Source organism: Sapajus apella, unplaced genomic scaffold, assembly GCF_009761245.1.
Source record: "Sapajus apella isolate SASKATOON/1434 unplaced genomic scaffold, GSC_monkey_1.0 scaffold2, whole genome shotgun sequence".
NCBI classification, from domain to species: domain Eukaryota; kingdom Metazoa; phylum Chordata; class Mammalia; order Primates; family Cebidae; genus Sapajus; species Sapajus apella.
In genome coordinates, this window is record NW_022436942.1 from 12886746 (window position 1) to 12914243 (window position 27498).

General features: G+C 38.8%; 1 protein-coding gene across 3 annotated transcripts in view; it reads right to left on the minus strand.

Moving 5' to 3' along the window:
• SRGAP1 (SLIT-ROBO Rho GTPase activating protein 1) overlaps window positions 1-27498 on the minus strand; it is a 320796-nt gene that overhangs the window by 168048 nt on the left and 125250 nt on the right. For 2 of the 3 annotated variants that reach the window (XM_032288591.1, XM_032288590.1), the window contains exons 2-3: window positions 8328-8523; window positions 2239-2401 (exon numbers count right to left, since the gene is read on the minus strand). In XM_032288591.1, the coding sequence (XP_032144482.1) occupies window positions 2239-2401; window positions 8328-8523 (359 nt within the window). Of the gene's footprint in view, window positions 1-2238; window positions 2402-8327; window positions 8524-22163; window positions 23628-27498 lie in introns of those variants that run through there. The other variant, XM_032288592.1, reaches the window with a different exon arrangement.

Sequence of the window (27498 nt, forward strand, 5' to 3'; positions counted from 1 at the left end):
GTGTGTATTTAGTGTGCATTCTCCAGGACATTCCTCAAGAGCCAGCAACTCATTCCTTCAACTACTGGGAATACTGGCTGCTAGCTGTTAAAACTCACAGCTGATCTATCTCTGGGAATTACCCTCCACCAAAGGGAGCTGCCTCACTCCAAGGTTACTTAATCCCTCCCCAGAACAAAGGCCAGGTCTCCTTGCCTGGCTATAAGACCACTCCAAAGGCCATCCCAGCCCCAGAGCACTCACAGGTGCAGCCTCTCCCTCTGCCCAATTTTGCCTTTCTTGCTTCCTCAAGAATGGAAAGCCTGCTTGTGAATCTCTGGAATGATCTCCCAAGATCACAGAGCAAGTAAGCAGAAGAACTGGGATTCACAAATCCAAATCTGTTTGACTCTTAGCCCTAGGTTTCTATCAGCTTTATCAACCCCTTGACTTTGACTTACAAAATACACATCCTCACATTTTAGCAAGACAGACAAAGTCCCTTCTTCTATGACTGTCCTTTCTAGCTTCACATCCCATCACCCACTTCCATACAATCCCTAGTCCAATCATATCAAACTTCTTTCTTTCCCTGGTCATGTTCATGCTCTCCTTCCTTGGAATAGCTCATTGTTCTTCTCTGTTTGATGAAAGCCTCTTTCTCCTACAAGTCTCACTTCAAGTGTTCCCTTTTCTGTGAAGAATTTTCTCATTCCCTAGGTAAAGTTAAGATCTCCAGCCTTCCAGTTCCATTTTGCATGGTAACTGTTGATTACTGTAATGAGCTCTTTGCAGGCAAGGACATGTCTTTTAACTCTGCTCCCCCAGCCAGGCGTTTTAAAGATGTTTTGTTGAATGGATAAATAAATGAACTCAGCAGGGGTACTGGTCCTAGAGGCCCTGTCTGAATAAGAAGCATTATACAGTGCCATATGAATTAGGATAAATTGTGACCTCCTTGAGCACCAGGACTAGTTTTTTCTTCATCTTTGTAGCCCTTCCAACACCTATCATTGTAGTCTCCTGCCCATGGGAGAGGCTCAGAAAAACCTGCTGAACCAAATGAGGTCCCTGTAAAAAGAGCTCATGTACAAGAAAATTACTTCACTTTCTCGGCTCTGTCTAAATTATTTTTTTTAAACTCTACTATTCAAGACGCATAGGATATTTCTCTTCGTACCTCTTCTTAAATGATATGCTCCTTAGTTTCCATTTTTAACATTTCTCCTTTGTTTGAAATATTTTTTTTTTTTCTATTTAATGGAGCATAAGGTGACTTAGAGCTTGCTAAATTCCCTTTCTAGGTCAGAAATCAAATCTAATGTGGATACATCAAACATGACTAAGAAATTTTCCAGCTGGCCTGCTTAACACTATGTCTTTGTTTTAAGGAGGCTCTTTCAAACATAAATATGTCATTAATCTACAGAGTGGTTTTTCTCCCCCCTACTTTCTGAAACTAATAATTACTGAGTAGAGGTACAGGTATAGGTAGAGGCAACAACATTCCTAATACAAATCTGAGGGGGTGGGGGAAAACTCTCATCTTACAAGCATAAAAAATAACACTAGCTGTACTGGGCAAGTAGCTGCATTCTCTACACAGGAAATGGTCCCATTTTACTATTTGTGCTCAACAAGAATGTCCACACCACAAAAAAATTGCTGGGAGTTGGCTGAGACTCGTAACAATGATAAGAAAGCTTCAAAGCCCAGTTCTTATTTTTTAATAGATTTGGGGAGGAGGAAGCTCACTGGTGTGTCAGGGGTGGAATTTTCTGTGCCCTGCGCAATTTTCTTCATGTCACTCTCTCGCAGCCTCTGCTGCTAGTCTGGTGAGACTAAGAGACACTGTGCTAACATCTTCTCAAGAGAGCAGCACATATAATAATCTTGTTCTTCACAAGTTTCTCACCATGTATGGGCCCCAAGCAAAGAACTCAAGGCATTCACCCTCTGGTCTGATTTTTCATGAGTACAGGTGGTCCATTCCTGGGCAAAGGTGCAATTTGCAGGAACATCTTATTTCAAAATTTTTGCTCACATTGTTTAGTTCACAGATTCACTGACTTATAACTCTATAATTATGACTTATACCTTTTTACTCTGTTTTTAAAACATTAATTCCTCTAATTTTTAATCGTTTATTCTGTGTCTCTAAAGAATTCATTCATCCACCTAATTTTTCAGATACCGTTCTCAGTCCTGGCTATAGGAAAAGCAGTTATTGGAAAGCATGGCAGGATTTATGGAATGTACCTTTTTAAACATCCTGGTAGAATCCTCACTTATCTGCATGAACCGCATAATCACGTTGTTCAGATAGATGTCACTCAAGGTTGCGTGGTCTTTGCTTTCTCTCCTTACTTGGTTCAGGAGCAAATACCAGCAGTTCACGGGAGACAACAGGTTCTGGTCTTTCCTAAGAAGTGAAGAAAAACAGAATTACCGTCTATTTCAAAGCTGCCTCACTCGGATGAGTGAAGTCACCAAGGCAAACAGAGGAGCCACAACAGATGGATATTGTTGCTGTGCTTCCTGCACTGAGCATTTCTCAGACCAGGACACTTATCGGCCAGCAGAACAGCCTTCCAGCCTGTGGATGGCACAGAGCCAACAATTGTCCAGGTTTGGAAGAAAACACATGAGCCAACAACACTCTTGAAAACCCATATTCCTGACAAGGGCCATGGGACCCTCACATACACAGTGCTTATGCAGGCCCACAGCTTTAAACACTCCATTGAAGAAAGCAATTTATGTTTACATAAAAATGTATTGACTACTGTCTCAGACAGACTGTGGTTTTCCCTGGCACACAAAGTCTGCTTTGAATGTTCAGTCTGTTGCTGGAAAAGAAATTTGGCTAGTTATGCGTTCCATGAAACATAAATTTGAAGGTTATTTATTAATCCCCTGATATATAACCTCCAGTCTCCCAAAAACTATTCCTGGGAATCTGAACTTTATTGCATTGTCTCAAGGCTCATGAAGAAAATCATGAAGTTGCTGGCTTATGACCTGTCACATGTTCTGTTGAAACCCATTAAACTGTTTCAAATTCATAACTGCTCCTTGTTTTATTCTAGATAATAAAGCTAAAAGTTAATATAAACTGCATACAAAAACTTTTAAAAAATCTTAAAGAATAACTCAACAAAAAGAGTGAGCAACTGAAATGATATTGCTTAAGAAAAAGTACACGTAAAACAATTTTTGCAGTCAGGCATGGTGGCTCACGCCTGTAATCCTAGCACTTTGTGAAGCCGAGGTGGGTGGATTGCCTGAGATCAGGAGTTGAAGACTAGCCTGGGCAACATGGTGAAACCCCCTCTCTACTAAAAATACAAAAATTAGTTGGGTGTGGTAGTGGGCACCTGTAATCCTAGCTACTTGAGAGGCTGAGGTACAAGAATCGTTTGAACCTGGGAGGTGGAGGTTGCCATGAGCCAATATGGTGCCATCGCACTGGAGCCTGGGTGACAGGGCAAGACTCTGTCTCAAAAACAATTTTTTTTGGCTTGTTTGTTCCTTAAAAACTAACTGTAAAATGGCAACATGGCAGAGAGTCCTTATCCTAATGCAGGAACAAAAGCTCCCTTTAGTCAGACATGTTATCCTCCTATGATTCATGATCATTTATGACTGAATAATAATTAAGTTAGGAAAGAAATGATGAAGTCGGGTCTTTCTGCTATTACGTCTCTCAGATTCAGGATTTAATACTGCATTAAGTCAGTGCCCTCTCTAGAAGAAAATGAAAGCAGAAGATGGAAGCAGGAATGGGCATAGGGAAGAAAAGCCTGATTTAGGCTCCTGGCACTTGGCACCTGTGAGGGCAGCCTCCCATTCTCCCCACTGGCACACTGAAGAATTATACCCTTCACCCTGCAACCTCCCTTTTCTTAATACCACCAGGCAAAGAGCAGTGGTTCTACAGCAGGTAACTGGGGCTTTTCTACTGACAGTTCTGTCTACCCAGCCCCATACAGTAAGGTAAATGTTGCCTTATTTCTACGAATTTTCACATAGATCTTCTTTGCTGAAGTAACCCACAAATTCTTTCAGAACATTCCATGTTTCATCATATCCTCAGGGCCTTGCCCCATAGTAAGCATTAAATAAGTGTTATTTCACTTATTGCATGAATAATTATTATTGCCTTAGTAATAGTAGTAGTAGTGATATCAAAAATAATGACAGTTATCATTAACTGAGCACTTACTGTGAAAAGTAATATCCATGTCAAGATCATGGCCTCTGGAGCTGCACTGTCTGGGTTCACATACAGAACTACCCCTTACTAGCTATGTGATCTTGGGCAAATGATCTTAACTACTCTGTGCCTCAGTTACTTTGTAGAATGGGTAAAATAACATTGCTTTCATAAGAACAATCTTATGATGGTTTATGAGAATCATTGGAGTTAATATATATTTTAAAATACTTATAATAATGCCATGTATATACAATAAGCGCTACACAGAATTAGCTCTTTTATCCAGGGGCTAATATAAAAACTTCACAGACATCAACTCTACTTAATCCTTATTACTACTATTTTTACTACCATTTGAGGCAGAGATTCTTTCTATATTGCTTTTTTTTAAAATTTTTTTAAGACGGAGTTTTGCTCTTGTTGCCCAGGCTAGACTGCAATGGCATGATCTCGACTCTCTGCAACCTCCTCCTCCTGGATTCAAGCGATTCTCCTGCCTCTGCCTCCCAAGTAGCTGGGATTACAGGCACCCACTACCCACACCTGGCTAATTTTTGTATTTTTAATAGAGACAGGGTTTCACCATGTTGGTCAGGCTGGTCTCGAACTCCTTATCTCAGGTTATCCACCTGCCTCAGCCTCCCAAAGTGTTGGGGTTACAGGAGTGAGTCATCACACTTGGCCCTTTGTATCTTTTCCATCAATGAAAGAATGGAAGCTTAGCACGGCATACAGATTTGATAAAGACCGAACCTAGTGTCTGAGAGGGTCTTTTTTTTTTTTTGAGATGGAGTCTCACTCTGTTGCCCAGGCTGGAGTGAAGTGGCACAATCTCAGCTGACTGCAACCTCCGCCTCCTGGGCTCAAGCAATTCTCCTGCATCAGCCTCTTGAGCAGCTGAGACTACAGGCGAGCTGCACGCCCAGCTAAATTTTGTATTTTTAGTAGAGACACGGTTTCACCATATTGGCCAGGCTGGTCTTAAACTCCTGACTTCAGGTTATTCACCTGCCTCAGCCTCCCAAAGTGCTAGGATTACAGGCGTGAGCCACTACACCCGGCCGAGAGAGTCTTTTCTGAGTCTATGGAGGCTGAACCAAGCCTTGCTCTATGGAGTGGCATCTTTGGGCCAAAGATTGTTCTACACAGTAAGTGTCTCCAAACTGAATAAGAACAAGATTCCAGAGTATAGCTTAATAAATTGGTAATGCTATCATGCTAACGATGCAACATTTGTTTAGTTAAAAGGGGAAGGAATATGCAGTGCATATCCTGGCCAGTTTATCAATCATATCAAGGACTTCATCATGTTTCTCACTTAAAGGTCATAAAACCTCATTAGGTTAGGACACCAAGGATTAGAGAGGGTAAGTAACTTAACCAAAGTCACAAAGTGGAGCCAATATTCAAACTCAAATCTGGTTGACTCTTTTTTCCCAATCCTGTTTTATCCTTTTCACAGACATATTCATCTTAATCTTCAGTCCCATATTTAATAATAAACTTACTCAAGTTAAAGAAAATTTCAAACTGCTTACCTTTTAAAGAAAAGTACCAAATAAACCAGGAGAAAGAAAAATGCATTCATTCACCATGGAGCCAGATAAGGTACACAAATCCATCTATATTCTCCCTTCACAGACACTAATTACCAAGTGCAAAACACGGAAGATACTCAAAAATATTTACTGAATGGGTTGAATGCAGTGGCTCATGCCTGTAATCCCAGTGCTCTGGGAGGCTAAGGCAGGTGGATCACATGAGGTCAGGAGTTCGAGACCAGCCTGGCCAACATGACAAAACTCGGTCTCTACTAAAAATACAAAAATTAGCCAGGCATGGCGATGTGCACTTGTAATCTCAGCTACTCGGGAGGCTGAGGCCTAAAAATTGCTTGAACCAGGGAGGAGGAGGTTGCAGTCAGCCGAGATCGTACCACTGCACTCCAGCCTGGGTGACAAAGCAAGACTCCATCTCAAAAAAAAAAAAAAAAAAAAAAAAAAAAAAAAATTACTGAATAGATGAATGGGCTGTCTTCTTAATTGCAACTGCTTTTAAAAAGAAACAGTTATGTTACTATAAATGTGAGTAGAGTACTGGCTCCAGCCTCTACTTCCCAGCCCTGCTCTCTGTCAAGTACATGTAACATTCATTCACCCTGGGGATCATCATTAAGATTAATTTTTATGCTGGACCAACAGTAAAGGTTAAAGTTGAGAGATGGGGAGGAAGGGGGGGGAAAGAGAGAAGACAGAGAGTGAGGGAGAGGAAGAAAAAAGAGGAGATAAAAGAGAGGAGAGAGAGAAAAAGAAAAAGAGAAGACAAGAAAAAACAAACACTTGTGTTTGCTTCTGCACAAGTGTCCCAGGTGATAGTTCCCCTCCTATTTTTTTAATACAGGGTCCAAGGTCGTGGAGAGGTATGAAATAAACAGAACTACAAAGCCAATGGTGAAAGAAAGGCATGCATCTCAGCAGCTTCCAAACGGGAGCACAGGCTGAACAGCAAGGTCTCCTTGTTATGCCCTGTGCAGGTGGGTAGAGGGTTTTCTCTTTTACCATTTCACTGAGATAGTAGCTCTTCTGGTTCTGGGATGCAATGCAAGGGGGCTGGTGGGGAGGAAACCCTCAGTTCCAAACCTTTACTTGGCACAGACCTCATCTTCTCTTCCCATGTGAAATTAAAGGGTGGATTCGACTTCCACATAGGTTTTCAGTTCCCTTTTCTTTTTTTGGCCCCTGGAAATTTTCCTTACTTTCCTGTGAGTTCAGTTTTATATTTAAAAGGATGTCCATTATATATTACCAGGATTTCTGAGAGTTTTCAGACAGACATGTTTTTCAGATTATCTGGCCGGCTGTATTTACAGAAATGAAAGCCTGCATTGTCCTTTTACTGTCTCCTGAACAGGTCGACTTCTCTCTACCTGCAGTGTTGTTTCTCATGCCCCTGGAAAAGGTCCCAACTGGCCAGGAAGATCCACAGGCCCCCAGGACCTGCTCTGATTGACACCTGCAGCCATGTAGCTCATCGCCTCCCTGGTCACTCCCGCTGGACTACGTCTGTTCTGCAAACCTGCTGACATCCCTTCCCTGCTGGCCCCTTGCCCACGACGTTTCCCTTGCCTGGAATATCCTCCTCTTCTCTCCTTTACTGGCCAACTCGTCTTTCAGGTCTTTGCCTCAATGCTTCTTCTTTCAGCACCTTCCCTTCCCCATCTCCAACGCAGAATAGATTTCAGTTGGGTCTGTCTAGGGTCTCCATGCCTTCCCCTGTTGGAGCATTTGCTTACTTCACTGGAGTTGTCTGCTTACTTGTCTCTCTCTGTCCTGAGGATTTTTTTTTTTTTTGAGATGGAGTCTCACTCTATCACCCAGGCTGGAGTGCAGTGTTACGGTCTCAGCTCACTGCAACCTCTGCTCCCTGGGTTCAAGCTATTCTCCTGCCTCAGCCTCCCAAGTAGCTGCGATTACAGGTGCATGTCACCTTGCCTGGCTAATTTTGGCATTTTTAGTAGAGACGAGGTTTCACCATATTGGTCATTCTGGTCTTGAACTCCTGACCTCAGATGATACACCGGCCTCGGCCTCTCAAAGTGCTAGGATTACAGGTGTGAGCCATCCCACCCGGCCCTATCCCCAGGATTTAAATCATAAAGTAAATTTCATTAGCAGAACATCTTATGTGTATTTTTTAAAGCAAATATAATTAAACAATTTATGCTCATTCATAGCATTTTCCTTAAAACTTTTGTTTTAAATAAGTGTCAATTACAATGCCCATAAACACAACGGGCAGGGAGCAGGGCACTAACCTCAAGCAACTCTTACTGCTTATTTTCATATAAATTCACTACAGAAAATATGAGGTCTTTGTTTGAACACAAAGCTATTTTAAATCTGTCCTACCTACAGCAGATATCAACTCTCAGGTTTCTATAATCAAGAATTTTACAAAGACATACCTTCTCTTCTGGCATATGAAGTTATCCATAAATAGGTATGTATTGGAAAGTCAAAAATGTCAAGAGATTACACTAGTTTGAAATGATAAATCGATGCCCATAAATTACAAATGTAGAGGATGGACAGTGCCTTGGAAATGTGAATTAGAGTCAAGTCTCTCTTACTTGTATTGTTGATGATCCTTAGTACTTCTTGTTTTTGCCATGAACCTTTCTGCTAACTTCTCTAGATTCCGGGAATATTCCGTCTCAATTTCAGCTTTTTTTCGGAAGAAATCTTGCAGGTCCTGAAGAAGCTGAACTCGCATCTCCGTTTGCTGCTCCAGGCATTTTTGTTGTTCTACCAGTTGAGCTCGAATTTCTAAGGAGAGAATAGAAGTCATTGAATGGTTTAATGAAAATTAATGAGGTGTGCTGGTATGTGCAAGATATAAGTCACGAATCCATATTCATATATATATGTATATACGTATATTTTCAGATGGAGTCTCGCTCTGTTGCCGAGGCTAGAGTGTAGTGCCGTGATCTCAGTTCACTGTAACCTCTGCCTCCGGGTTCAAGTGATTCTCCTGCCTCAGCCTCCTGATTAGCTGAGACTACAGGCATGCAGCACCAGGTGATCAACCTGCCTTGGCCTCCCAAAGTGCTGGGATTACAGGTGTGAGCCACCATGTCTGGCCATGAATCCTATTACATATTTAGCTCTGTATTGGACCTTTGTTAGAATACTGTGTCCATGCTGATTCTTTAAATAAGTTATCTGCTGACCCTTTAAAAGAACAAGAAGAGCCTCAGGAAAGAATGTAATAAATTAGAATAAATATATGGGTTATATTTGTAATGCCAAAAACGCACAAAGAGCCATTAAGGGAAAGAATTAAAGCCTTTCAGATAACAATAACATCTTTGGGTAGCTGGGAACATTATAATTTTTTTTCAATAGCACTTTACCTGAATTATCCCTTTTGAGTATAAATAGCAAAGAAATAGGCATCATTTCTTCCAGGCTCTGAACCACTACACATTTGCCATGTGGCACATATAGATACTGACATCTGGTAATTTTTATACAGTACATAATTTCTAGTTTGTAACACACATAGCTTCAGGGCATATAGGGATGCTGTGCCTAAAAATAGCTTCCTTCCATAGCCAAATAATCCATTCATAACAGTGCAGTCCTCAGATTCTGCTTTATTATTATGTTAATAACAAAAAGACCTCTTCAGCTGGCCTTTACCTTTTACACATTGTTCAAAATAACACCCTTATTGACATATATAATCCTCAAAGAATTCTCTGATAATTTAATACATTAGGAACATGAAGGGTGGTCATTTAGTGATTAAGCAAAAATGTGGCATGCAAAAATATCTGTAAATGACTATAACAAAGAAACGTGTATTTTGGAAAAGGAGATACAGTAACTAATAACTACCGACTTGTTTTTGTTCTAAGACCTAAGGCTAAGCTCCAAAGAAAAGAATATCATGCTGGAAAACTGCTTTATTTCATCTTCCCCAATGTCAGTGCATTTCCCTAAAAGTGAAGGTTGAATCTAATTTTCAGTGGAGTTAGTAGAAATCAATGTCCAAATATTGTCTCTTTAAATTTCTCACTATATTTCTTAGAGAAGGCCACATATATATACATAAACTTGACTATGTTTAATGAAGTTCATTAACAGCAAGTTAACAGCATGTTCATTAACAAGGTGGTTAAGTTCTGAATGGGAAGTCAGGAAATGTGCTTAATTTAAAAATAACTAATCATAACTCAGTGTTTGCTAGTCTATGCCCTAACAAAATAAGTTTTAGTATTATCCTCCATTTTACAAGGAATAATCGAAGTTTCAGCAGTATAAATACTTTATCTATGGATTTCAGCCAGTAAGTGGTACCCCTGGAGACTTCTGACCCTGACCTATCAGTCTGACTAATCAAACGCTTCCCATCCTGTATCCACCAAACCTTTTTTTCGGGCACCTATACTGTGCCAAGCTTGTATCCTGGCAAAGAAGAAACAATAACTAATAAAACAAGATCTCTGCCCTCAATAAGGTCAGCCTCCAGGCAGTGCTGTTTCTAGGGAGTCCTGGGGGAAGACAGGCAAGAATTTCTCAAGTGTCCTTGCTTGGTTTCTCCACCTCTACATTGGAGGATCTTATTATAACTTCATGGGTGTGTGCTGAACACCAGAGTTGAACATATTATTACAGGCTTTTAACTACTATGAACAGCATCTAGTTTTTAGTCAATCAAAGTAAGTGTTTTCCAATACGGTATTATAATCAGCATGTTTGCCAAACTTTGTCTTTCAAAAATACAGAGCTCTTTTTGTGTCATGAAGAAAAAGAATGTATCAAGAGTGGGGGTGTTTCCCATTCAGGGATCCCAGTAAGTCTTTTAAGATGAAGTAATTTTAGCACATCTTGCTGCACGAAGAGAAAATAAATCAATCATCTTAGGCTGTCAACTAGTTTTCTGTTTTTTTTTTTCTTTTTTCTTTTTTAAGCTGACTTAGTGCCAAATAAGAAATAAAAGAACAAATCTCAAATATCATCAGAAATACACAAAAATCATGTGGGTTTTTTCTTGGTTCTCATTTTTAAATGTTCTCTTGCTTACTTCTATAAGGATTTAGGATCAAGAACTAGGAAATCATGAGAATGACTGATTTAACAATTAAATCTTCATCTTCATTTTACAAAAAGTAACTGTTACTTTGTGTCATCTGTAATTTTCAAAGGGCTATGCACAATGGCTCATGCCTATAATCTCAACACTTTGGGAGGCCAAGGCAGATGGATTGCTTGAGCTCAAAAGTTTGAAATCAGCCTGGGCAAGATAGGGAGACTCCATCTCCACTTTAAAAAAAAAAAAAAAAAAAAAGTAGAATTTATCTGGTTGTGGTGATGCATGCCTGTGATCCCAGCTACTCAGGAGGCTGAGGTGCAAGGATCGCTTGAGCCCTAGAACTTGAGGCCGAGGTGGAGCTGTGATCACACCATTGCACTCCCGCCTAGACAACACAGTGACACCCTGTCTCAAACAAAAAAGAACAAAGTAAAACAGCCCACGGTGCACCGGGCCTCACACTATATGAATCATGCCGTGGGGCCACAGGCAGCTACAGCTAGAGGCACCACTGTCATGGGAACTACAGAACATCAAAGCTGGAACTTGTGAAAGCCTAAGGGCAAGGGGTGATTTTGAGAAAAACGGTGAGCCTTATTTCTGCGTAAGACATTGTAGCTTCTTTCCTACCCCCAGATTGACAGTCTATTAAGCTTTTTTAGATAAGCATTGACCTTTCTAGAAGCTTTTTTAGATTAGCATTGACCTGAATCATTATTTTCAGACTCAAGGTTCATTTAGTTTAGGTGAACAAGCAATGATTGAGTTTCCATTTTGTGTTAGGCAGCGTCCTAGGCATGGGAGATACAAAGGTTTGTAAGACACAGGTCGTTCCAGTTAGGAAGACAAATCCTAAACCGATCATTTACACTCTGTTCACTGCCATAACAAAGAGGTGCAACAGGAAGCTATGGAAAGAGGGGCAGGAACTGATTCGGATTGGAAGAGTGGGGAAAACGTAATGCCTTGAAGGATAAGTAGGTTACAAGATAGACAGCAGTAACCACCAAGAAAGTGAAAAGGGACAAAGTATTCACACGGCATGTATCTGATAAGGAGCTTGTATAGGGAATACACAAAGAACTCTTACAACTCAGTAATAAAAACTAAATCTCAGTTTCAAAAATGGGCAAAGGATCTCAACAGACATTTCTCCCAAGATGATATACAAATGGCCAGTAGCATATGAAAAGTCGCTCAGTATCATTAGCTTTCAGGGAGACGCAAATCAAAAGCACAATGAGGTGCTACTTCACACTCACTAGGATGGCTATAACCAAAAAGATTTAGAAAAGGTGTTGGAAGAGAATGTAGAGAAACTGGAACCCTCATACATTGCTGGTGGGAATGTAAAATGATGCAGTCCCTTTGGAAAACAGTCTGGCAGTTCTTCAAAAGATTACACTTAGAGTTACCACATGACTCAGCCATTCCACTCCTAGGGATACATTCCAGCGAAATGAAAATCTATTTTCACACAAAAACCTGCACATGAATGTGTGCAATAGCAGCACTGCTCATAACAACTGAAAGTCGAAAACAGCTCAAATGTGTATCAACTAATAAAGAGATAAACAAAATGTGATATAGTCATGCAACAGAATACTGCTTAGCCATACAAAGGAATGAAGTACTTATTTACAACATGCATGAACCTTGAAAATATAACTTTAATGAGTGGAAGCCACTCACAAGAAACCACAATCTATAATTCATTCATACAGAAGGTCCAGAATGGACTATATACTCAGAAAGTAGATAAGGGGTTGCCTAGAATTGGGAGAGCTGGGGAAAAATGGCTGCTAATGGATGCAAAGTTTCTTTATAGGGTAATAAAATGATTGAAAATTGATTGTGGCTCTGATTACAAAACCTGTGACTATGCCAAAAACCACTGAATTGTATTCTAGAAATGGTAAATCATATGATAGGTGAAATATATCTCAAAACAGCTGTTACATACATACAAAGATAGCTATACCACAATTCCATGAAATTTTGGTTGTTGATACATTTCTGATAATGATGGTAATAGTAATAACAAATTCATATTTCTACACCCAGTACTTTTGGGTACTTTTTGTCAAATGTCCAATTATGGACAAGTACTTTAAAAAGATTTCATGAGGCCAAAGGCACTTAATGGTATAAAAAAGATTTACCTAATAGAATATTAGGAAAGGCTTTTCACCATGAATTCCCCATAACTGCATAAAATAGCACAACCTCTTTTAGGCAGAAAAATGTGATCTCTGAGGAGGCTGTAAGCAGTCATTACTTAAATCTAGGTCAGGACCTGCTAAATAATCATAATGGCTGTTTTAATGGAGGCTAAAATTTACTGTTTTTTAAAATGATTATTATTTCATTCTGCTCTACCAGAGAATCACTACAGAATGAATCAATACCAATAATCCAACAAGAACAATGCACAAAATGAGCGTGCTTTTCAAACTGCTGCAATTAATTTGTTAAAAAAAGGAAAAAAATTGAAATGGTTCCTCTAAGCTATAAAAATCTGCTGACTAATACTTACCAAATAAAGTGGAATTGCCTAGAAACAGAGGAAATGAAGGAATGTCTTGCTATTGCTCTCATAAAGGGAAACTCTAACTCTTAAAATAAATTTGTGTGAAGCCACAAACTGATGCATATTTCACGGAAACATTGATCCATACTGGGCTACTTCTCTAATATATTACTGAATGATGACTAGGACATAAAACTGAAACACTGGTGTGATACTCATGATTATCTAGCAAATAAGATAATCACATTTCTAAAGAATCACAAATCATCTCTGTTATTTCACATTCTCATTTGGTCAGAACTTCCTTATGACACTAAAAGAGTCTACATTCTCTCTTCTTTTTTTTTTTTTTTTTTTTTTTTTTCAGATTTTTGCTTACAGTCATGGACCCAATTTACTTTTTTTTTTTTAATTTATACTTTTTTTTATTGCATTTTAGGTTTTGGGGTACATGTGAAGAACATGCAAGATTGTTGCATAGGTACACACTTCTCTTAAGATATATTATTATCTTTATCCAAAGGACAGAAGGGATTCTCCTAAATGAGAGGGGAGAGCCACTGAAATGTCTTTAAGAGCAACCCAATGAGATGCTATCTGGTTCCATTGATTATTTCCATGCTCATTGTTCATGTGAATATTTATACAACCTGTTGATTAACAAAACACCAAGTGCAAATTTTGCATAATAAGCTTTTTTAGGTTAAAAATTTGGAGCAGGCAAAAACTCCTTAAAGGTAAGCTCTGATTTTTTTTAAGTGAATGAACTGAATAAACACGGGCCATTTCTTCACTTCACTAGAAATCTGAACCCAAGATTTATGCTTCTCTTATATTCTGTACATAAATCAGGAAGCATCAGGATGAAGGTTACTTAATTCGATTTACCAAATTGAATTCCAGAGGAGTAGGAGATCTAGTCACAGACTAGGTCGGAGAGGATCCAGACGATGAACCCAGATTGGAGTTACAGTGTCACCTAATACATGTCATGTGACATGGGGCAAGTCCATCAACCTCTCAGTTTCATTTTATAAAATAGTACTTCCCATCTCACAAGGCTGTGCTGAGAATTAAGTGAGATGATATAAGTGAAAAGCATGCTGCAATCTGTAAACCACTGTGAAACAGATGGACATGTTATTATTACTAGCACCAGCAAGCTTTCATTTAAAAATATTTACTGAATATTTCCTTATGCCAGACTCCTTATTTATGGCCATATATAACAGACTGAAAGTCATGAGCCCCATTCTCAGCGAGGAGGCAGAGGCAACACAGACAGATAATGAGAATGAGCGACTTTCACAGCCTCAAGGTAAGAATGTCAAGATGCAGTGAGATCCTGGGGAGGACATATTCATGGCTGGGCAAAAAGGCAAGGGCACAAAGAGGTGATGCCGAGACTGACTTATCAGAAGTGTGGCTGAAGGAAGTGGGAGAGACAGAAGAGTTATAGCAAGCGCTTCTCTGTTGCTGAAATTGAATTCTGAATGGGCAGGAGGTCTGGTCACAGACTAGGTCGGAAAGGACCCCATGTGGAGTCAGATTTTATTTCACAGGTCAACTTTGCAAATTGCCTTGATGATAAAAACCACCTGGCATCCTTACTAAAAATACCTGTGTCCAGGCTGGTTATTCTGATCTTCTTGGTCTAGTAGGACCTCGAATGGAGGATTCTTAGAAGCATCAATAGGCAAAAATTTAACAATTTTAAACAAGGATTTACAATCAGATTTACATTTCAGAAGAGAATACAAATGAATAACAAATGCAATGCTAAGCATCCTACACCTTATGAAATAGAGTTTTCTTTGTAAGTTGTAAGGTTCTCCCATTTGAATGATGAATCATAGGGCAAAACAAATTAGTAACAACAACAAAAACCCTCACAAGAATGAACGGTATCCATATTTTCCCCTAAGCCTCTTATTATTTTAATTATTTTTGAATCACTCATTTCTGTCTTCTGGTGTGGAACTAATGATTACTTTCATTTAATCTGTTATCAGGGAGTAGAAACTGATTTCCAACTACATTGTGGAGAAATCTTAAGCACTGTGCTGCCCACTATGTAGCTGCAGGTGTCACTGAGCACCTGCAATGTGGCTAGGCTGAACAGAAGTGTGAGTGTAGAACACACATGAAATTCTAAAATCTTATTAAGAGAAAAAAATAATGTAAAATGTCTTAATCATCTGTATATTAATTCATGCTGAAGTCATACAATTTGGATATAGTATATTATACAAAAATATTTTAAAATTAATTTCACCTATTCAATGGTTTCTTTTTATTATGTAAAATGTAACTCCTAAAAAACAATCTAAAATTACCAACATGGCTTATCTCTTAGACAGCTCTCCTCCAGGATATGACGGAATTAGCAACTAAATTTCTAGTAAGTGGAGTTTGTAATATGGAGTTCCCACCAGAACGTGTCCTTGAGGAGTTGATAGGCTTAATCAGAAGCAAAACTTATGCCCAAGGAAAACACAGTACAGAATACGGGAGTGTCTGAACACTGGTTCTAGTCAGAGGACATGTGACGTTGGGGAAGAAACTATTTCTTTGGAGCTCACGTTTCCTCAACTGCAAAGTGGTCATTAATAACTGCCATATTCCCCTTCCAAAGGTAATGGAAGATTTTAATCAGATGAAATAGGAAAATACTTTCTCATTATATAAAGGGCTATGTTGGCCAATTATTAAATGTGTAATGAAAAAAAAAGAAAAATACGAGTTCTAGATATGATGGTGTAGACTACCTAGTCTAAGGGACTTTCAGAAAGGGAAAGATCACTGGTCACTTGGGGGTCATCATCACAGATGGCTTCAGAGGGGTTGGCTCTGGATATGTAGGATTTGGGAGGCTGCACAAATGTGGGGAATGGAAATGTCATGCCTTAAAAAAGCTCAAAATGATATTCTTGATACCCTAGCCCAGAAGAGTTATTTTCTAGGAAGTTTAGGGTCGCTGAACCAAATGTAACCTTCCAGGTCACTGTATTAAGGAAAATATGACTCCCTAAGGTCTTTTTCTACTTCGGAATTACGATATCACCAGCAATTTAAGCAAACAAAATAGTACAACAGACATCATATAAAATCAAATTGCTTCAATTCCAAGCTCAAAATCATAAGCTTATCTTAGAACTAGCATATCTGAGGGGTAAGATAATGATAATAAAATCCTCTTTTGTATTAAAGTAAGGCCAGAAGAAAAAAATAAATAAAAAATAAAGGAAAATAAGAAACTGCTTTCTCAGTACAGTTAATCCTTATTATTTCAGACGTGAAAGTAAATTTCAAAAAATTTCTGACACATACAGGCTGTATTCATTGTTCTATCTAAGTCTTTATTATAATACCTTCATTTGAAATGATGTTAACCTCAGTATTATGTTAAAATAAAAGCTTACTACAAAACTGCCAGTTTTTCATAGCTTTTGAAAGCCGAATATTATATTTTGGTTGATATAACATTTTTAAAATATGGAAAACAAATTTGCCCCTTTTTTTTTTTCACATGAAAGCTAATCAGGATAAAAGGCAATAAATTAGAGTGATCAATGATTGCAGGTTAATGACATTGTTGGAAAGGGCAGTTTAAGGAAGTGCAAATCTGAATGATCCACTATTGTACTTTTATTTAGAATGCACAGGAGGCAGGGTTTCATTAACTTGCCCATAACTAAGCAAGGACATTTCAGACCTTATTAGTAGACTGATTTTTACTACTAGAGAAAGGCAGTGTGTGGAAATCATTGATTTACAGAAAGTACAAAGATTTACATTTTGGAATGACTGTGTTCCTGACAAAAGTTCAAGGCATTTGTCAAACACTGACATTTTTTCCTGATACAATTCAACATGAAGTTTCACGGAATAAACATCAAAGCTTACACACTTTTTGTCTGAATAAGTTTTAAGAATGAAAAACTTTTTTGGGGAAAATATTGGAAAGGAAAAAAGAAAAAAAGAGAAAAAGGAATGAACTAGTTTAAACTGTTTTTTTTTTTTTTTTTTTTTTTTTTTTTTTTGAGACGAAGTTTCACTCATGTTACCCAGGCTGGAGTGCAATGGCGCGATCTTGGCTCACCGCAACCTCCGCCTCCTGGGTTCAGGCAATTCTCCTGCCTCAGCCTCCTGAGTAGCTGGGATTACAGGCACGCACCACCATGCCCAGCTAATTTTCTGTATTTTTAGTAGAGACGGGGTTTCACCATGTTGACCAGGATGGTCTCGATCTCTTGACCTCGTGATCCACCCGCCTCGGCCTCCCAAAGTGCTGGGATTACAGGCTTGAGCCACCGCGCCCGGCCAGCTAGTTTAAACCTTTTGTACTGAGTTAATTGCAAGCTGAGGCTTTTTCAAATTAAAGCTATTTCTCTTATTACAATAATTCCCACTTTAAAGTGTCTATTAGAAAATAGTTTAGACTCCTAAGCAATTTAACATTTACATCTAATAAGAGAATACTTATTGATTTCCTATGATGTTTTCAGTTTCTGTGGTAAGTACTTGATACAGTTTATCTCATTTAATTCTTATAGTAATCCTATTATGCAGTGCCTGCATTACAGAGATGATGAAATTGAAGCAGAGAGAACATAAGTATTTTGTTCAAAGTATGATAATTAATAAATACCAGAACTTGGATTCCCATTCAGGTTTGTCTGACTCCAGAGACCATGATGCAACCTTACAATGTTCAGCAATTATACACAATATGTAATTATGCAAAGCAAGCTAAAGTGACCCTTGCCTGTACTTCTAGATGGTTTATTAGAATGTTTAGAATATATTAGAATGTATAACTATTAATCCAATGAGAGTTGGTAGAGCAAATAAGAGTTTGGGTACCAAGTGTCTAGTGTCATTTGTATCATTTACTTTTTTTCTTTTTTGAGACTGAGTCTTGCTCCATCACCCAGGCTGCAATACAATAGCACCATCTTGGCTCACTGTAACCTCTGCTTCCTGGGTTCAAGTAATTCTCCCTGCCCCAGCCTACCAAGTAGCTGGGATTACAGGCACCTGCCACCATGCCCGGCTAATTTTTGTATGAGATGGGGTTTCGCCATATTGGCCAGCCTGGTCTCGAGCTCCCAATCTCAGGTGATCCACCCACCTGGGCCTCCCAAGTGCTAGGATTACAGGTATATGCCACCACGCCTGGTCTTCTATCATTTACTTAAAGCCGAAAGAACCCCAAAAATTCAATTAAAAAAAAAACAAAACTAGCTAAATGCCTAAAACTAATTTCCTAGTATTTCCAGAATGTCATGGCTTTCTAGGAAACTATGCATTTAGGTCAACTGTTTTAGATCATTACTGTGCTATTGCTATTATATTCTAATTACCATTAATTTTTGAACTATAATGTATTATAAGATCCTTGAATAAAAATAACGTTTCTAAATTTCCACATCGCACATAGTAGGTACTTAACAACTATCTCTGGTGTATGTCTGTTTCAATAAGTATAAAAGTTACCAAAATGCTTTAGTTATGCACCTATGGACTTAGGCACCAAATTTTGCTAATTTGAAAAATGGTTTTCCTTCCCTGCTCCCTGCAATCCACCACTGCATTACAATCTCTTCTTTATTCTTTGCTCCTTATAGCCTCCAATCCTATAAGATTTCTTCCATAAACAGTATCTCATTTGGTCAGCAGTGGAAAAGAATTCCAGTTATATCAATTGAATATCATAATATTCTAAACATCTCTGAAACAAAAGTATTTTTATATATCTACTTTTACCACAAGAGAATACCTTAATCTAAAACACGGACAAAGGAAACATTAATCATTTCACTTAAATTTTCTTTATACCTCTATTAGAGATTTTTTAAGAAGCAGTCTTGCTATGTTGCCCAGGCTTGTCTCTAACTCCTGAGCTCAAGCAATCCTCCCACATCAGCCTCCCAAAGTGCTGGGATTACAGGCATGAGCCACCATGCCTGGCTTCTGTTAAAGATGTTGATTGGATTTCCACTGGCAAGTCTCTTATTTTGATTTCACTATATTTCAATAAATGAGAGCTCCAATCACATCTGGTCCACATGGATTACCTGGACTCTGGATTAGGAGCTGAAAAAAGGAAGTCAGAAAATAGTCTAGTTTCTCATACTTCCTCAACATCCATTTTACAACTGAAAGCCGCAATTCTAAATAATAAAAGTTTTTTATTTTATTTTAGGCTTTAGGCTACAACATCCTTAAAGAGATGGCAATTATTTTTTCAGTTAAAAAAAAAATTATACCGCCCCACACACATCCCCACACCCACAAACCTTTTAAGATTTTTGAGGCCTTAGCAAGTACTGACCATTAGCTAGCTTTAAATTGTCAGACATGTTAATTCTCTTCTTCATTATTTTATCCCTTCAAAGTATCAAAGAAAATGTCCAATGTGACAGACAACCTGTGTTAAAAGTAAGTCTTCTATTTCATCCTCAGATATGAGCCAAACTCTATAATAGAAGTATACTTCTAGTCCTGCACAAACATCCAGCTTTTACCTACATGATCTAAAAAACCCTGAATTCAACAATGTTCATTAAACAATGTCTAGTCAGCAAGGAACAAGTAAATATAAAAATGCTTATGTTACTCATCTGACAAACATTACTGAGCATCTTCCAGGTAGTAAGCTCTGGAGATAGAAAAAAATCCATTATTTCTTGACCCTGGGGCCTCCCGGGTCACCTCCTAGTCTACAGACAGGAAAACATGCAACTATTAGTTTTATCATTATCATCATTTACTATGCTAGGTAATAAGCCCTATTATGCAAGCATGAAGAGAATACTATGAGAACACATAGGCAGGAACAACAATCCTGCCCATGTAAATTAGAAAAGGCTCTGGAGTGACACTGGAGCTAGCAGAAAAGCAGGAATTTGGCAAGTTGTGGGTGGGCTCTGAAAGAGTACTATGGGCAAAAGGAGTGGCTGAGAGTGTCTAGAGAGCTCGGGGTGTTACAAGGATGGCAGTCTGCTTTGTATCACGGGGTGGTTAGGTATGCAGAGGCTGGGCTAATTATAGGGGGGGTTTTAAAGTAAATATTCTAAAATGATATGGGAAGTTATCTTGATTCAGCTCTTTATTCACTTATTACAGGAAATGCTTCAACTCTAATAAGTTACAAATAAATGCAAATTATGCACATTTAGAAAAGATAGCTGTAGATTTATGTTCTAACTAATGAAATTATCAGGAAATGACATTTCCTGCCAAATCGGGAACAACAGATTTTTAACATTGTTTTATGTTAATTTTGATAAGGGAGAGGGCAGTTCCAGCTACATTCAATAGAAACCAAGGATATGGAATGGAAGGATTTGTGAGTACCATAACGCAATCCAAGTTGCCTTTCAACATAAGATTTAAATGTTGGGGCCGGGCGCGGTGGTTCACGCCTGTAATCCAAGCACTTTGGAGGCCAAGGTGGGCGGATAACCTTAGGTCAGGAGTTCAAGATTTAAATTTTGAATGAAAGTAGCTTAAAATTACAAATTAAACACTGATCTTCTACTCTTATTTGTTTTATGGTCTATTCAACTTGCAAATTACTTTGAAAAGTTACACTTCTTTAAAAATATATTAAATGTTACAACAAAGCAGCACTGCAGAAATACTATGATAAAAATGTTAACATTTTCTAATCTCATACCTCTACTTCTCTGTAAGTTCTTTGTAAGGTCTCAAATATGATTAGCAATATTGCCTTTGCCACGCCCACCCCTTTACATAGCTGTTCTTATCTGGAAGAGTTTCATTTTTAAACATGATCAGATGCATAATAGCTCTCAGTGCACTGCTGGAGAAATACTGTCCTCCTCCATCCAAATCCCCAGCACCAGATAGCTCTCACCACTTCTCCCCTAATTATGCATCTACAATGTAAATGTTGCCTTTCGATTTCAACTCTCCTCCCCAGCTCTCTGCCCACACAGTGTACTCCCTTCTGTTGAATTTCCCTGTGTCTTGGGAAAGAGGTGGAAGTAGTAAAGAGATGAAAACAGAAGACGCTGGACTGATGGTCTGAGGAAAGAGGGAAGGTAGGAGCAGGAAAAGGATAAAGGAAAGCATAGCTCAAGGAGAGTAAGAGAAATCTGAAAGAGGGGAAAGTCAGGAGGGACAGGTGAGGAAAGGAAGCATAGTAGAAAATGAATCAAATGTAAAATAAGTGATGAAGGTCTTCAGGAAGTCACCAAATCAGACAGGGGCGCCAGACGGGTTTCAAGAGAGCTTTGGTCTGCACATGCTTGTCTTCAGGATCATAGACTGTTTAGATTTTAAAACAGGGCATTTTGCTGCTAATAAATTCCAGGTATCAGACTTCAGTCTTGGGCCAGCACGAGAATAAAATTTCAAGTCAAAACGAAAGTATCATTTCTTTTTCTTTAGAAATAAAGAGTAGGTTATTCAGTTATAAGTTCCCCACCCCCACCCCCACCACTGTAAGCTCTTAGAAATGGTGCAATCAAAATTAGTCGTGAATATGTAACTTCAATTTTAATGAAATCTGCGGTCAGATTCATCCATGATCTTCTTTCACAGTTCCCTAATTCTAAGCTAGCTGTGACACCAAATAGAAATTCTTTGTATTCATTTTATTTTCATGGTTAGTTTAGCTACTCTAGCTTAATTATCTTGGCACCTAAAAACAGGTACAGTCTGTCAGAATGCTTCACGCCATCTTCCCTCTCTATAAAAACGAGCAAAATCCAAGAAGACCAAAAGCTTTCCACATGGACCCACAGTACAATTTTTTCCCCCTTTGAAGTTTAGATGTTTCTGGCGAGGATCCACACTACTCACAGGCACAGCTGATGTTCTCTTGGCTGCCGGCATTCAGAAAGCTGTCTGAATGGATGGCATTGAGCCTCTGCCACTCCATTGGACGCTTCCCCACGCACAGGTGCCAAGTAAACATGAGCGGAGGCAAGCGAGCAGTCTGCAGGGCACTTCAGGCCCCATCTTCTAGACTAGGGCACTCCTGAATGCCAACAGCGCAGTACAGGATGAATACATTTTTTCTTCTTCCCTTTGGTTACAGAGTCGCCTGGCCAGGATTATCCTGCAGGCACAACACTCTGCCCAAATCCAATGAAACACTTTACACTGTTCAGCAGTCCCCAGAGGGTTGAAACAATAACTACTTACAGACTTAAAACCTGCCAGTGAGCCTTCCACACAGAGCAAGGGTCACAAACGCCAAGGTTCCCACAGGCCAGACAGGCCCCCCACATGAGAGATGTAGGCAGGGTGTTAAGCAACAAGAGACGGTAATAATGACTGTGGTTATGTGGGGGGCACGTGCTTCACCCAGCCACCAAGCTACCGATAATGACTGCTGTGTAGGAAGTATGATGCTGTTATGCCAAATCTGATATTTTTGCTTTTTGAGAGAGAAATCAGAAATCTGAATTTTTGGGTAAAGTCTCCAAAATGTTAAATAACAGCAACTAATTAAATTAAAACAAAACAAAATACTGTACAGCCAAACAAAGCACGTTCTTGTGTCAGATTTTGCCTATGGCCTGTCATTTTGTAATTTCTGACACTGAGAAATTCTAAGCTTATTGGACAAAATTAATACCTTCTTTAATTGTCATAAATAGAAATGGAACAAAATTCAGATCAGTAATAGTGTATGGGACCTCAAGAATGTAGTAGCAAATATAAAAGGTGTGTGGAGACCAATTAAAATTATTTAAGGTAATATATTTAATGAGTCACATTATTTTCTGGCCCTTAAGTAAATTTATTTGTAACTTGGATGCCAATGAATTGACTTATTTTAAAACTTCTCACACTAGTTTTCTAAGCATTGAAAATACTAGAACAGTTTCTCTTCCTCACCATTCCTTCCTGGAGCTCAGCCTAAATCTGGAAGATGAACTGAAGTCCAGACTTACTGGAACTGTTTCTCAGGATGAGCACTGTTGATGCTGACTCCAGAAAATGGGGGAAAACCTTTCTGCTCTCAGGGCTGACACAAAACCTAGTTCATGACTGTTGCTAACAAAGGCTTTCCAGGATAATCTGCAGTTCCAATTAACTTTTCATATGTCTTCCCTCTGGACACATGCTAGAGAAACAGAATTACAGAATCTCACATTTACAACAAGCTTTAGACATCACTCAGTCCTACACACAATCCCGTGGTTAAATCCCCTCAAGTCCATACCTGCCCAGAAGGTCCCATCTTCCAAAGCAACCTGTGCTACTATCAGGCAACTCCAACCCTAGAAGTGTCCTTGCCTGCAATAAGAACTCATCCATTGCAGGGTCGTGTTCTGTCACCCAGGCTGACGTGCAGTGGTGCAGTCATAGCTCACTTCAGTTTCAACTTCCTGGGCTCTAGCCATCCTCCCTCTTCAGCCTCCTGAGTAACTGGAACTATAGGTGCATGCCACTACATGTGGCTAAGTTTTTTTATTTTTAGTGGAAACGAGGCCTTACTATGTTGCCAGGGTGGGTCTTGAACTTCTGGGCAGAAGCAATTCTTCCACCCTGGCTTCCCGAAGTGTGGGAATTACAGGAGGGAGCCACAACACCCACACTGCTAGTTGCTTTTATATAATGATGAGTAAGCTAGGCTACTGCCTGCCCTTCTCCCAAAGGGCTCACAGAAATAGTTTTTAAAATAAAGATCAAACTTCCAGAAGGGTACTTTGTATCAGTAAGTGCACTTAAAAGACAGGATAAAGCCAACCTATCAAAAGCCCATGATATAAAGCAACTTATGAGAAGTGAATATGGAAATTCTTAGGAAAAAAAAGGGTGAATCATGATGAAAACTCATATATAAGATCTCCTTCAAATTTAACCTAGCATCTCTTCCTAATCTGGTAAGCAGAGGCTAAAAGGAAAACAGTCACCAAGCTCATTACCCACTATAGAAGAGGAGCAGATTTACCTACCCATCACCTCCAGACTTGGAGTGCACAAAACCGGCTTCCAGTATCATCACCTATTTCCACTCAACAAACCTCTCCCTTCATGTTACCTGTATCCCTTCTTTTCCTATGCTATCTTTTAAGCCTAAATTGAGAAAAAGATATTCTATTAAAACCATCCCCATTCCTTCCCTCATCCCCAAGTTGCCCAATTAAAAGAAATTCTAGAAAAAAAATCAGCATATGGAGTGGGAGTTTAAGTTGATGTTATAGCTAACAGCTGAGAAAACTTGATCCAGTGTGAATTTGGTCATAAATTCTGCGGAAAGTTTTATTTCCCCAGCTGAGCACAAGTGAAGATTTTCTTTGTTAACATAATAAGGATTTTCTTTTTCCTTTAAAAGCACAAGTTTAAGTTCTGAGTCCTGCCTTTGGTAATTTACATAATCTTAAGCCTCATCTGAACTCAATCTCATTAACCTGTTGTGAAGATTAAATTAGATAATGCATTGAAAAAGTTCAAATATAGAGCCTCACATAGAAAATGCTCAGTAAACAGTACCTATTGTTATTAGTAATATTATTATATCTATTGGTCCTAAAACATCTTCCCAAATTCCCAAGAATTTATATTTTTGTGACTTCTAATGTACTGTAGATTCCATTTTGGGGTAGTGATTACGCCCATGAAAAATGCACTTTTGGCTGGGTGCGGTGGCTTATGCCTGTAATCCCAGCACTTTGGGAGGCCAAGGTGGGCAGATCACTTGAGGTCAGGAGTTTGAGACCAGCCTGGCCAACATGGTGAAACCCCATCTCTACTAAAAGTACCAAAATTAGCTGGATGTGGTGGTGGGTGCCTGTAATCCCAGCTACTTGGGAGGCTGAGGCACGAGAATCACTTGAACCTGGGAGGCAGAGGTTGCAGTGAGCCAAGATTATGTCACTGCACTCCAGCCTGGGCGACAAGAGTGAAACTCCATCTTAAAAAAAAAGAAAAAAAGAAAAAGAAAAATACACTTTTATCTTCTCCATTATTCATACAAACATGTTAATTGCAGAACACTGGCAAAGTAGAAAGAAGGGGGGTGATCATCCATTCAGAGAACACATATGTTAACATGGTATAATTACTTTCTGTGTTTTTAAAAATTTATTTATTTTTTGTAGAGATGGGGTCGCACTATGTTGCCCAGCCAGGTCTTGAACTCCTGGCTTTAAGTGACCCTCCTGCATCAGCCTAACAAACTACTAGATTTAGGTGTGAGCTACTGCACCCAGCCCACTGTGTTTAGTTTTTTTAATGTAAACAAGTTTTTAAATTAATAAATAACCTTTTACTGCTATAAAAGTAGACATGCATTGTAAAAAGTTAGAAAATATAATCAAAATATGCTTGATTTTCTATTACCAAGATATTAATACAGACACCATTTTGTAAACCTTTTTTAAATAAATTTGCCTGTTACATATCTTTTCAAATATTTTTCTAATATGCAAAGCTCTAGGTTACATTCATTTTGATTTTCCAAAAACCAACGATGTATTCATACACTGTCTTTGGTATGGAAGGTACGACTCCGTTGTTCTTTATAGGTAAAGCTTCCTGAGCATCAATTCCCACTGTCACTGGTCGCCTCCCAAAGGCCAGGCTCTTTATTAGGTTACCTTGAATCCTTATAACAGTCCCAAAGCATACATTCCGACATGCCTATTTTGCAGATGAGAAAAGAAAGATTCAAAAAGGTTCCCTGATTAGTCCAAGGCCACAAAACGTTAAGTGACAGAGCCAGGTTTCAATGCATCTTTGGCTCTAAAGCTCGATTTTTTTTCCCGTATAAGCCTCAGTTAAGCAAGATTACAGATTCTGTATCTGAAAACAATTAGGCAAGCTCAATGGATCCAGATCCTTAATTTGGGAACAAAGTAGTATGATTCTCATTTTACAAAAGGACAAAAATGACTCAATATTACATAATGAACCGGGAACTGGGCCTCAAATACAGTTAAGTTGAATGAGGACACTATCATTTTAATACAGCTAGCCCTCTGCTTTGAAATGTTAAAATTTAGACTTCGCTGGAGTTTTAGATAAAATAAACACGCTGTCAAGCCATCCACAAGTAACCACTGGTGAGCTGTTCATAGGCTATAATTCGAAGAAGAAAACCCATGATGTAACTAGGGAGTTATATAGGACTCAAGCATGATGCTTTCTCTGGAGTTTATAATGTCCTGCTTCTCAGGTTACTGGAAAGGGTCAACTGACAATACTAGATGAGATTCCCAGCTCTGTCACTAAATTCTTCAGTGACCTTGGGCTAGTTACTAATCATCTCTAGGGCTCAAGTGACTTCATCCTTAAAACAGGTATAATAAGTAGTCACCCTCGTGGACTCGTAACACTGCTGCTTAAAGGATGAGAGGATGAATGACAAAAGGCTTCGAAAACTTAAATTTCTCATTCAAATGTAAGGTATCTCATAATAGTAATAACAACTATAATAATATATTGCTATAGCTAAATGTGAGCCAGTGCGTACTATGTCAGACACAATTCTATTTTTTAAGAATTAACTTACTTAAATCTACACCAATCCTATTAGGTAAGTACTATTATTATCATCTCAATTTTACAGATGAGGACTGAGGCAAAAAGAGACTAAGAACTTGCTCACAGCCGCCTGGCTGGCAGGTGAAGCTGGGTGCTGAAGGCGGGTTCCTAGACTCCTTTACTTCCTCTTTTCTCACTTCCCTCGGGGAAAAAATTCACAACAAAATACATTCTGTTCTCTCAGCAACTTCTGCTGTTTCCAATATAAAATTTTCTTAATAAAAAATCCTACTCTGACAACCTGTTGATTTAAAAAAATGATTTTGTGTATTTCAGCAATGTTCTATTTAGGCATACTCGGTGATTTAATTAAGAAAAATTTCAAAGAGTTCATGAATCTCTGAAATACTGAATGCTACTGTCTCCTTGTATTTTTAAATATTTTTTTGATTTCTAAAATATGGGGGCTAAAAAAGTTGATCTCCTACAAGTAATAGTGGTCATCAGAGGTTGGGGAGAGTAGGGAGGATGGGTGATACAGAGAGGTTGGTTAATGGGTACAAAATTACAATTAGATTGGAGGAGTAAGTTCTAGTGTTCTGTAGCTCAGCAGGTTAACAATATGTTACAACTATAGTTAACAATACTTTATTGTGTATTTTAAAATAGCTAGAAGAGAGAATTCTAAATGTTCCCA